The sequence below is a fragment of the Gymnoscopelus microlampas genome (assembly GCF_963454915.1).
Source record: "Gymnoscopelus microlampas genome assembly, chromosome: 8".
In the NCBI taxonomy this organism is placed as follows: Eukaryota; Metazoa; Chordata; class Actinopteri; order Myctophiformes; family Myctophidae; genus Gymnoscopelus; species Gymnoscopelus microlampas.
Genome location: NC_139945.1, coordinates 11,897,432 through 11,910,323, shown reverse-complemented (window position 1 = coordinate 11,910,323; position 12,892 = coordinate 11,897,432). Strand labels below are relative to the sequence as shown.

Genomic DNA, 12,892 nt, shown 5'->3' with positions numbered 1-12,892 from the left:
CTATTTTAGGCACATAGGTGACAATTAAAAAAATGATTTGGAATGTAGCGGAAACAGCCAATCTACAAGCTTGCAACGTGTCACATCGCCAACGCGTTGTGAGCTTGTAGATTGACCATTTTCACTACTTTTGCACTGTCATACGACAAAGTATGAAATATAGTATTCCTTCATGAAAAAAACTAACAATTCAATGTATCTGTATTCTCATTGAGGGTCATGTTTTCTCATGGTTATTGGCAGGTCTCGGACCCGGTGCTGGTGGCCAGACAGGGGTTGGTTACGGTGTGCCGGGCGCTGGTGGTGGAGCGCTAGGTGGAGGAGGATTCCTAAGACCAGGAGGTACAGTAGCAGGTTAATTTAGGGCTGCCATAGCTGAACGGGTAGAGAGGAGAGACAGCGAGATCCGATACCGACCTCGACGTTGCCATGCCATCGTCGCGACGCTACTGACCGTCGGTTGTTCGGTCGGTTGCGTCGCGACGCTACTGACGGCGACGCGACGCAACCGACCGAACAACCGACGGTCAGTAGCGTCGCGACGCAACCGACCGAACAACCGACGGACCGACCGAACAACCGACCGACCGACCACACCAGGCAACGTCAATTTCCATCCGATCCATCGACCTTATCTGCGCTCTTCTGGCGCAGCCCCCCCCCCCCCACCTGTCCCCCCCACCTGCGTGACCCCCCCCCCCCCGTGACCCCCCCCCCGGGACCCCCCCCCCGGGACGCCCCCCCGCCCAAGGGGTGGATAGTAATAATTGTATATTTTGCGCATTTGATCCAGAGTAGTTGAGATTTGATTCGGCCATATCTTTCTGAATGTAACTTGTATTTTTATAATTGTATTTTTTATATGATCTGTAAAGTTTATATTTTCATTTGCTACCAGGCATGAATTCATTATAATTTATTATATATATTTTTCCTTATTTTCTTTCTTTATTTACACGTGCGTAATAAACGAAGCATTTTGAGATTTTATCCGCCCAGATCTTTATGAATTTTACTTGAATTATTATAATTTTAATGTTTATATGATCCGTACATTTTATATTTTCATGTGGTATCAGGCATGAATTTATTTTATTATTTTATTTCATGTATTTACATGCGCGCAATTACACGCATCTAACTATTGGACTCAGCTCTGGGGACACGGTGCGGCTGCAGAGTTTACCTTGCAACATATATGATAGAGCAACTTAAGTGCCTGCAGAACTTAATAATATAAGCACACTTATTCTCCAGGCAGACAGACAGAAACAGTCTGTCTGTCTGTCTGTCTGTCTGTCTGTCTGTCGGTATATTATGTTACGAGCGACCAGAGTCGCTGTCCTGGCGGAGACCGCGGAGTCCTTCATGCCACCAGGCAACGTCAATTTCCATCCGATCCATCGACCATATCTGCGCTCTTCTGGCGCAGCCCCCCCCCCCCTTTCAGCCCAAGGACCCCCTGAGAGAGAGATGAAGCCGGGACCCCCTCTATATAAGCTCACAACGTCTTGCGCTTTGAGACGAGCTTCTAGATCTGCTTGTGGATGTGTCTGAGTATATTATGGTGGAGAAATTGAGGCTATTCAAGGATTATTATTATTATTATTATTATTATTATTATTATTATTATTATTATTATTATTATATATTATATATTATTATTATTTGGTCCCTGAGTCGAATCGACAGCAGCTATATTTATTTTATTTTAATGTCAATAAAATGTATTCTCTAAATATTATAGGCTACTAATATTTCCTGAATGAATTAACTTGGTAAATAGGGTCGGGATGACATGTTGCTATAGTCATTAATTACCCCAACCAACATCAAAGTTACCGTGCATTATCATTAAATCAAATAAAAGTTTATTATTACATCTGTCTTGCCTGTATGTCCTTTCACGAAAGCAATTGGCACTACTTTATTTAGTGTCCAAGCATTTGGAGAGATTCAGTTTTAACCTATAACTCATCTCTGAAGTGTCTATGTTACTTCTGTGTATTAATTATGAGTTGATTAATACTCAATACAATGATACATGTTGAAATGTAACTTTCGGATTCAGCGCGCATCATGCGCTGTAATTTCTCCTTCACTTTGCTGCCCAAAAATAGCTGATCTACAAGCTCACAACGCATCAGCGGGACGTTTTGAGGAAATCCGATATTTTTGGAGAAGCTCTTCTGTCTATTTAAATGTTCTGTATGAGTCATAATAGTAGCCTGGTTATTAATCTACAATCACCATTTAACGCCGTTGATGAAATGACTGAGCGCGTGTCTGAGCGCATGTCAGGGTGTGTGTGTGTGTGTGTGTGTCTCTGTCTGTCTGTCTGTCTGTCTGTCTGTCTGTCTGTCTGTCTGTCTGTCTGTCTGTCTGTCTGTCTGTCTGTGTGTGTGTGTGTGTGTGTGTGTGTGTGTGTGTGTGTGTGTGTGTGTGTGTGTGTGTGTGTGTGTGTGTGTGTGTGTGTGTGTGTGTGTGTGTGTGTGTGTGTGTGTGTGTGTGTGTGTGTCTATCTCCAGCAATGTACCGCTTGCCTACAGCTGCCCGCCCCTAAACCCACAAAAATATACAATATAGAGGGGGTCCCTGCTTAATCTTTCTCTCAGCTAGGGGGTCCTTGGGCTGAAAACCCTTGTGACAGATGATAGCCGTTTGAAAATCGCGCAAGAATTAACAGCTAAACTGTTGATAAATAGATAGATAGACAGACGAACAGACAGACAGACAGACAGACAGACAGACAGACAGACAGACAGACAGACAGACAGACAGACAGACCCAGGCCGTGGGAGGCACTCAATCACACTAACCGATGCGCTTTCTTAATTATAATATATAAGAATAATAATTATAATAATCCTACACTTCGCATATATAAATTATTATATTATGACCATACACTAACCACTTCCGACCTATGTTATACGCTATTTGAAAATAGCAGATCTACAAGCTCACAATAACGAAGCTTGTAGATCTGCTATTTGTTGAACAATCACCGCGTTGGGACCGCGTTGGGGGGGTGGCAGCTGTACCGCTGGAGATAGATAGTTAGATAGATAGATAGATAGATAGATAGATAGATAGATAGTTATATAGATAGATAGATAGATAGATAGATAGATAGATAGATAGATAGATAGATAGATAGATATTTAGATAGATTTAAAGATAGACAGACAGACACACAGACACGCCTTTTTTTTAGGGTAAGTTTATTTCATTTTTCATTTCTGAAACAGCTCCATTGGCAGCGCAAAGGTGGAGCTTGGGGGTCCCTAATAAAACCACCAAAAAGGTTAGACTACAATGGGCTATATACATGTAAAGTCGACGTTGTGTATTATTATGTTACGTGCGTAATTACGCGCGTCGCAAAAATCTGATTGATATCGTTAGATAAAGTTCATAATTAAATATAATATATTCATGACTGATACCAAATGAAAATATAAACTTGAAAGATCATAGAAACATTAAAATTATAAGAATTCAAGTACAATTGGCAGAGATATGGCCTAATCAAATCTCAACCGCTCTCTGTCTCCTGCACAAATTATGCTGACTCTCGACGGCGTCGGTTAAGTTGGTTGTGCGTCGCGACGGCGTCGGTCAGTAGCGACGCCGTCAGTAGCGGCGCGACGCTACTGACTGCGTCGGTCAGTAGCGACGCCGTCAGTAGCGGCGCGACGCTAATGACGGCGTCGGTGGCGTTGCGACGCACAACCAACGCAACCGACGCCGTCGAGAGCCAACCGACGAAACCGACGCCGTTGGTTGACTCCGTCGGTGGCCACCCATGGAGTCGATCCTTCATGGCACCGCAACGTCAATTTATCGACCATATCTGCGCTCTTCTGGCGCAGCCCCCCCCCCCCCCACACCTGCGTGCCCCCCCCCCACCCACTACATCCCACTGTAGGCTAGCCCCCACAAGCTATCCCCGTGCCACCCCGACCCCCCCCCCCGGAGCCCCTCCGCCAAGCCCAGGGGGTCACTCATAACTATTGTAGGTCAGCATAATTTGTGCAGGGGACAGAAAGCGGTTGAGATTTGATTAGGCCATATCTCTGCCAATTGTACTTGAATTCTTATAATTTTAATGTTTCTATGATCTTTCAAGTTTATATTTTCATTTGGTATCAGTCATGAATATATTATATTTAATTATGAACTTTATCTAACGATATCAATCAGATTTTTGCGACGCGCGTAATTACGCACGTAACATAATAATACACAACGTCGACTTTACATATATATAGCCCATTGTAGTCTAACCTTTTTGGTGGTTTTATTAGGGACCCCCAAGCTCCACCTTTGCGCTGCCAATGGAGCTGTTTCAGAAATGAAAAATGAAATAAACTTACCCTAAAAAAAGGCGTGTCTGTGTGTCTGTCTGTCTATCTTTAAATCTATCTAAATATCTATCTATCTATCTATCTATCTATCTATCTATCTATCTATCTATCTATCTATCTATCTATCTATCTATCTATCTATCTATCTATCTCCAGCGGTACAGCTGCCACCCCCCCAACGCGGTCCCAACGCGGTGATTATTCAACAAATAGCAGATCTACAAGCTTCGTTATTGTGAGCTTGTAGATCTGCTATTTTCAAATAGCGTATAACATAGGTCGGAAGTGGTTAGTGTATGGTCATAATATAATAATTCATATATGCGAAGTGTAGGATTATTATAATTATTATTCTTATATATTATAATTAAGAAAGCGCATCGGTTAGTGTGATTGAGTGCCTCCCACGGCCTGGGTCTGTCTGTCTGTCTGTCTGTCTGTCTGTCTGTCTGTCTGTCTGTCTGTCTGTCTGTCTGTCTGTCTGTCTGTCTGTCTGTCTGTCTGTCTGTTCGTCTGTCTATCTATCTATTTATCAACAGTTTAGCTGTTAATTCTTGCGCGATTTTCAAACGGCTATCATCTGTCACAAGGGTTTTCAGCCCAAGGACCCCCTAGCTGAGAGAAAGATTAAGCAGGGACCCCCTCTATATTGTATATTTTTGTGGGTTTAGGGGCGGGCAGCTGTAGGCAAGCGGTACATTGCTGGAGATAGACACACACACACACACACACACACACACACACACACACACACACACACACACACACACACACACACACACACACACACACACACACACACACACACACACACACACACACACACACACACACACACACACACACACACACACACACACACACACACACACACACACACACACACACACACACACACACACACACACACACACACACACACACACACACACACACACACACACACACACACACACACACACACACACACACACACACACACACACACACACACACACACACACACACACACACACACACACACACACACACACACACACACACACACACACACACACACACACACACACACACACACACACAGACAGACAGACAGACAGACAGACAGACAGACAGACAGACAGACAGACAGACAGACAGACAGACAGACAGACAGACAGACAGACAGACAGAGACACACACACACACCCTGACATGCGCTCAGACACGCGCTCAGTCATTTCATCAACGGCGTTAAATGGTGATTGTAGATTAATAACCAGGCTACTATTATGACTCATACAGAACATTTAAATAGACAGAAGAGCTTCTCCAAAAATATCGGATTTCCTCAAAACGTCCCGCTGATGCGTTGTGAGCTTGTAGATCAGCTATTTTTGGGCAGCAAAGTGAAGGAGAAATTACAGCGCATGATGCGCGCTGAATCCGAAAGTTACATTTCAACATGTATCATTGTATTGAGTATTAATCAACTCATAATTAATACACAGAAGTAACATAGACACTTCAGAGATGAGTTATAGGTTAAAACTGAATCTCTCCAAATGCTTGGACACTAAATAAAGTAGTGCCAATTGCTTTCGTGAAAGGACATACAGGCAAGACAGATGTAATAATAAACTTTTATTTGATTTAATGATAATGCACGGTAACTTTGATGTTGGTTGGGGTAATTAATGACTATAGCAACATGTCATCCCGACCCTATTTACCAAGTTAATTCATTCAGGAAATATTAGTAGCCTATAATATTTAGAGAATACATTTTATTGACATTAAAATAAAATAAATATAGCTGCTGTCGATTCGACTCAGGGACCAAATAATAATAATATATAATATATAATAATAATAATAATAATAATAATAATAATAATAATAATAATAATAATAATAATAATCCTTGAATAGCCTCAATTTCTCCACCATAATATACTCAGACACATCCACAAGCAGATCTAGAAGCTCGTCTCAAAGCGCAAGACGTTGTGAGCTTATATAGAGGGGGTCCCGGCTTCATCTCTCTCTCAGGGGGTCCTTGGGCTGAAAGGGGGGGGGGGGCTGCGCCAGAAGAGCGCGGGCTGCGCCAGAAGAGCGCAGATATGGTCGATGGATCGGATGGAAATTGACGTTGCCTGGTGGCATGAAGGACTCCGCGGTCTCCGCCAGGACAGCGACTCTGGTCGCTCGTAACATAATATACCGACAGACAGACAGACAGACAGACAGACAGACAGACTGTTTCTGTCTGTCTGCCTGGAGAATAAGTGTGCTTATATTATTAAGTTCTGCAGGCACTTAAGTTGCTCTATCATATATGTTGCAAGGTAAACTCTGCAGCCGCACCGTGTCCCCAGAGCTGAGTCCAATAGTTAGATGCGTGTAATTGCGCGCATGTAAATACATGAAATAAAATAATAAAATAAATTCATGCCTGATACCACATGAAAATATAAAATGTACGGATCATATAAACATTAAAATTATAATAATTCAAGTAAAATTCATAAAGATCTGGGCGGATAAAATCTCAAAATGCTTCGTTTATTACGCACGTGTAAATAAAGAAAGAAAATAAGGAAAAAATATATATAATAAATTATAATGAATTCATGCCTGGTAGCAAATGAAAATATAAACTTTACAGATCATATAAAAAATACAATTATAAAAATACAAGTTACATTCAGAAAGATATGGCCGAATCAAATCTCAACTACTCTGGATCAAATGCGCAAAATATACAATTATTACTATCCACCCCTTGGGCGGGGGGGCGTCCCGGGGGGGGGGTCCCGGGGGGGGGGGGTCACGCAGGTGGGGGGGACAGGTGGGGGGGGGGGGCTGCGCCAGAAGAGCGCAGATAAGGTCGATGGATCGGATGGAAATTGACGTTGCCTGGTGTGGTCGGTCGGTCGGTTGTTCGGTCGGTCCGTCGGTTGTTCGGTCGGTTGCGTCGCGACGCTACTGACCGTCGGTTGTTCGGTCGGTTGCGTCGCGTCGCCGTCAGTAGCGTCGCGACGCAACCGACCGAACAACCGACGGTCAGTAGCGTCGCGACGATGGCATGGCAACGTCGAGGTCGGTATCGGATCTCGCTCCTCCTGGTAGAGAGGCTGCCATAGCTGAACGGGTAGAGAGGCTGCCATAGCTGAACGGGTACAGAGGCTGAACGGGTAGAGAGGCTGCCATAGCTGAACGGGTACAGAGGCTGAACGGGTAGAGAGGCTGCCATAGCTGAACGGGTAGAGAGGCTGCCATAGCTGAACGGGTAGAGAGGCTGCCATAGCTGAACAGGTACAGAGGCTGCCATATCTTCAGGAATTGAAGAAGATCCAGCAGTATCGAAACGTTGAAGATTACAATTTCATCCGATGGCGAAAATCATATTGCAGACAGAAAGGTCACATGTTTTAATGCGGTTTGTTTTGTGCTACAGGAGCTGGCGGGGCGGGCGGACTTCCTGGTAAGCAACATCCTCGAGTACTACACATATATTATTATAGTAGTACTTTTATAACATATTTATTGATTACAGTAGCATTACAAATCTGATTAGTTTTGACTAATGTTTATGGCACTGGCTTTTGTTTCAGCTGGTGGTGTTCTGCCTCAATATGGTGAGAATGTGATGCAAAACGTGTCAGATATGATGTTGAATGTTGTCATACAGTCAGACTTGTTATTTCTAGTTTCTAGTCAGATAGATTGCTTTATTTTTCATTTGTTTTCCATTTGCAAGCAGCTTCAGAAAAACTATGTTTCTCCTAGCTAAAACAAAAATGTGTAAAAGAATAAATAAATACTGCAAACAAATACTGTATCAATCTCAATAAATAAATCCTAAAAAGTAGTTGTCGTATAGCTACCCTGTCCCCGTCATGTCCTCCTTCTCCTCCTCGTAGGAGCAGGAGCCGGTCTGGGAGGTCAAGGGTCACAGCAAGCAGCAGCAGCAGGATACGCCGCAGGATACGCCGCTGCCAAGGCTGCTAAAGGCTACGGTAACAGAATCTAAATCTGATGTACTATGGGCATTTACAGTATGGGTGAAGCAACACTGGTGTACCCGGGCTGAATTCACAACACTGGAGGTCGGCACTAGTCATTCACTGCCAATGACGTGTTTGATGTGTTTTTGTGTTTTCAGTGTTAGACGCTAGATGGCGCTCTTTGCAAACCTATGAGTCACCATTTGACTCCCAGTGAAGCAGCAAATCACATTATAGCAAAAAAAAACAGCCACATTCACTTCCATTCTAATGGATTTGGAAGAATGCCTTTTTCTCTGCTATGAGTGCTTTCTGTTGCTTTTTGGCGAAAACAGTCTACATTCATCTGCCAATAACTATGGAACGGATGATTGCGATGGCACGCTTCTTTTTCCCCGATTCTACGAGACTACATCTTTTAAAGTGATCGGTGGATGGGTCGTTGTGAAAAATAATATTTTATGTTTTTTCAAACGTTAGTGAAAATGCTCAGAATCGCTGGCAAGGTCGGCTATAGACGATGTTTTATTCTGGCAGTGAATGAGTTAAGTGCAATACATTTAGTTTAAGGTTATGAGTGATGAGCCTGTCAACGTGTCTCTCTTCTGGATGCCCTACCGAAGTGAAGAAACGGATGGTATGGAAGTTGCAAAATTTGAAATCAAACATTTCAACTACATGACCTATTTATTGACAGCGATGCGTTGTGCGCTTTGTAAATCTATTTTCGGTGAAGAGATGGTGTAGAGGGAAAAAAGAGCAGATCAAGTAGAGCCAATGTACTTTTTGTTTGTTTTGTGCTACAGGAGCTGGCGGGGCGGGCGGACTTCCTGGTAAGCATCATCCTCGAGTACTACACTGGTAGTACTTTTATAACATATTTATTGATTAGCATTACAAATCGGATTAGTTTTGACGCTAATGTTTATGGCACTGGCTTTTGTTTCAGCTGGTGGTGTTCTGCCTCAATATGGTGAGAATGTGATTCAAGACGTGTCAGATATAATGTTGAATGTTGTCAGACTTGTTATTTCTATAGTTGTTATATAGCTACCCTGTCCCTAAGTGTCATTTTGAATACACCACACATAATGTTAACCTCACCAAGCACTATAACTAGATTTCCAGGTGCTGCTGGTAAACCTCTAAAATATGGTTATGTTTCTTCTTCTTATTCTTCTTCCTCCTCTTCCTCTTCCTCCTCGTATAGGAGCAGGAGCAGGTCTCGGAGGTCAAGGGTCACTGGGAGGCGCAGCAGGATACGCCGCTGCTAAGGCTGCTAAATACGGTAACAGACCAAACACATAGTCTGATGTAGGCACTAGGCATGTACAGTACTGCACAAGTAAAGCAACACTGGTGTACTTGAGGTTAAATTCACAACAGCTGCGTCGACACTATACTAGTCTCTACAACGTTAAGTGCAATAAATTGAGTCCAAGGTTATGAGTGACAGCCTGTCAACGTGTCTCTCTTCTGGATGCCCTATCGAGGTGAAGAAACGGATGGTCTGGAAGTAGCAACATCTGAAATCAAACTTTTAAACTACATGACCTATTTATTGACTAAAATGAATAGGTTTACAAACAAGTGGAAAAGTAATCAGTAGAATAATCGCTTAGAAAATAATGGATAGTTGTAGCCCTGCAGTGAATTAATTCACAACACTAATAACACATTTTCTATCTGGCATGGAGCAGGTCTGGGAGCAGGAGGAGCAGGTCTAGGAGGTCAAGGAGCACTGGGAGGAGCAGGAGGAGTTCCAGGAGGAGTTCCAGGTGGAGTGCCAGGAGGAGTAGGAGGTGGAGGATACTCTGCTGCTGCCAAGGCTGCTAAATATGGTAATGAATATCTGACATATTAATTCACATGTAAAGTAAGTGTTTGATATAATTTTGTTGCTTCGCTTCAGTGATAAAGTTATTTAAAATGACAGAAAGTTCTACTTGTGTAAACCTGTAGACATCAATTACAATTATTCAGTTAACTGGTTTTCCCTATAGACAAACTGATATTAAAAATGTCCCTGCTGTTGTAGGTGTGGCTCCAGGTGTCGGAGGTGCAGGAGTGGTCCCTGGAACTGGAACTGGAATTGGAGGTACAGTATAACTAAAATGGCAAAGTGACAGCTTTAAGCTGCCATCAAAACAGTTGATCCCAGTACTTTGTTTTCAATGTATTCAGAGACTGTACAAATGCAGCCAAATGGACCCCGGAAGGGTCATTTGATTACATTTGTACGCTCTCTGAGTTAAATATGAATGATTTAACACTGAGAATTTTACTGTACTGGGTCTGTATCCCAGTTCAGTGGCGTATCCAGGGGATACGTGGCCTGGCATGGCCCACCCTGGAATCTGACTGGCCACCCCAGGTGCCCCCCTATTACACATGTTTTGGAGTTGGAAATACACTCTGAGAAAGCACACTGACTACTACCGAGTGAAAACTGAAAGGCCTGGTTTTCCAAGCGTCTGAGTGACAACAATGACGGTCGGATGAAGTCATTGTCTGATGTGTGATGAAACAATACAATTAGCAGACAAAATTGGAACTGGTTGTCTCCGCCAGGCCGAAAGGCATGGCCGAGACTATGTTTTGCACCCTGTCCGTCCGTCCGTATGTCCGTGTGTCCGTTCGTGTGTCCATCTGTCTGCGAGCAGCTATTCTCCGCCACGGTTGGCCCGGTCGCTGCGAAACTGTGCACACACACTCCCTGGATGCCAATTCATAACCTCTGCCCCAAATTCTTCAGATTGGCCTGTTATAGCTAGCCTGGTATCCAGCCTGCTTCGCTACGTTCGGCGGACTTTTTTTTCTCTCTTCGCGAAGAGAGAAAAAAAAGTCCGCCGAACGTAGCGAAGCAGGCTGGATACCAGGCTATGTTATAGCAACACCAGGAGGCCGATTTTTGCAAAACATTTTTTTTGACATTACTCCTACAGATTTTGTCCAAACATCGCGCTAATCGGTACACATAGTCATAGTCATCTGATCAACACGGATCTGTCTGATTTTCCATATTCCATCCTGATTGGCTAAGAGTGGCCTCCAAAGTCTTCAGGATTGGTTCGTTTTGAACAAAATGCCTCAAATCATGACGATTTCCGTGAAATTTTGCACGCACATTCCCACTAGGCCGAGGAAGAAATGCCAACCTTTTCACATTGGTCTGTTATAGCGCCACCAACAGGTCTAATTTAGCAAAACAAATTTTTCGAACAAAATGCCTCAAATCATGAATGCAGTGTCCAATTGCCGTGAAAGGCCTAAGAAGAAATGCCACCCTTTTCACATTGGCCTATTATAGCGCGACCAGGAGGCCACAATAACCTACTGTACCTGACCTGGCAGAGACCTGTGCTCCGAGGAGCACTTTTTCTAGTTTACTATAAAATTGCAGCGGATACATGTAATTTATCTTTGTGGAGATCTCTCTCCTGATGGGATAAAATGTATATCCTGACCTGAAAATATATTTTTTTGTTTAGAAATTACACACAGAGACGGAGACCCCGTTGTTACTGAACAATCTGTCGGTGGAAACCTCATTTGTCCAAAACTGTTAAAAATAGCAAAAGTAGCAGATCTGCAAGCACGAAATGTGGCGCGATGCTTTTGTGTGCTGCTGTGTAGTATGATCAAGTAGGGCATTCATTTACGAAAAAACACAAAAAGTGCAAATGTGGAGATACAAGGTTTCTGCCCGACAGCAACAATATAGAACTTTAACGTTTCAACAAAAGTCACTTAATGCATTCAATGAAGGTAAAATAGTACATGTTTGTTTGCTGCTGTCCTCACAAATATTTTGAGATGGGGGTCCGCGGCCAAATGCATAATTTTGGGGGTCCTTGACATGAATACGTTTGAGCACTGATATAGCAAGGATTTAGGATTTAGAAGACATTTTTAGAATCGGCCTCAGGTCTTAATGGGTTAAGCCCCCTTCCATGAAGGTAAAAAATGACATGTGTCCTCAGGTGGGCCCGGTGGGGCGGGCATCACAGGCGTAGGACTGCCTGCGCCGGGAGCTACACCAGGTGCAGATCTGGGTGGTGGAGGACTTTTAACTGGCACAGGGGTGCCCTCCGCTGTAAAACCAGGTACAGTACACCTTTAGTGTGTGGTTTCTACTACATGATCTGTAAAGTATTAAGTGGCTATGTCCATTGAGGTTTTTTTTCTCAGCTGAAAACGCCAAAGCGCTCGCCTAAAAACGCTTCCAAACGCCCAAGTTGAAAAGATTTCAGCTCAAGCTTCAAGCAGCTTCAAGCAGATAAAAATGGCACGCGCGAACGAACGCCCCAGTGCAAAAAAAGTGCTCAGCGCTACGCCATGCTGCTGGCATTCACGCAGCAATTTAACTGCGCTCAGAAAAAAAAACATCTTAGTGGACATTGGCCCTAAGAGTACAATTTTGAGTACAATTTTGACCATTATGATTGTAAACATGCTTCATTAACCTACAGTATCATGATGATTAGTCGTAAGTACCACAATTCAAAAGTTGGACACATTAACACAGAGCAG

At 43.4% G+C, this 12,892-nt stretch overlaps 1 protein-coding gene across 1 annotated transcript in view; it reads left to right on the top strand.

Annotated features, from left to right (window-relative positions):
* The window catches only part of elna (elastin a), a 125,109-nt gene that overhangs the window by 87,860 nt on the left and 24,357 nt on the right, over positions 1-12,892 (top strand). Inside the window, exons 28-37 of the mRNA XM_084065218.1 lie at positions 244-342; positions 7,810-7,836; positions 7,967-7,990; positions 8,276-8,371; positions 9,166-9,192; positions 9,309-9,332; positions 9,570-9,647; positions 10,060-10,200; positions 10,398-10,457; positions 12,343-12,465. Coding sequence (XP_083921344.1) covers positions 244-342; positions 7,810-7,836; positions 7,967-7,990; positions 8,276-8,371; positions 9,166-9,192; positions 9,309-9,332; positions 9,570-9,647; positions 10,060-10,200; positions 10,398-10,457; positions 12,343-12,465 — 699 coding nt within the window. The remainder of the gene's footprint in view (positions 1-243; positions 343-7,809; positions 7,837-7,966; positions 7,991-8,275; positions 8,372-9,165; positions 9,193-9,308; positions 9,333-9,569; positions 9,648-10,059; positions 10,201-10,397; positions 10,458-12,342; positions 12,466-12,892) is intronic.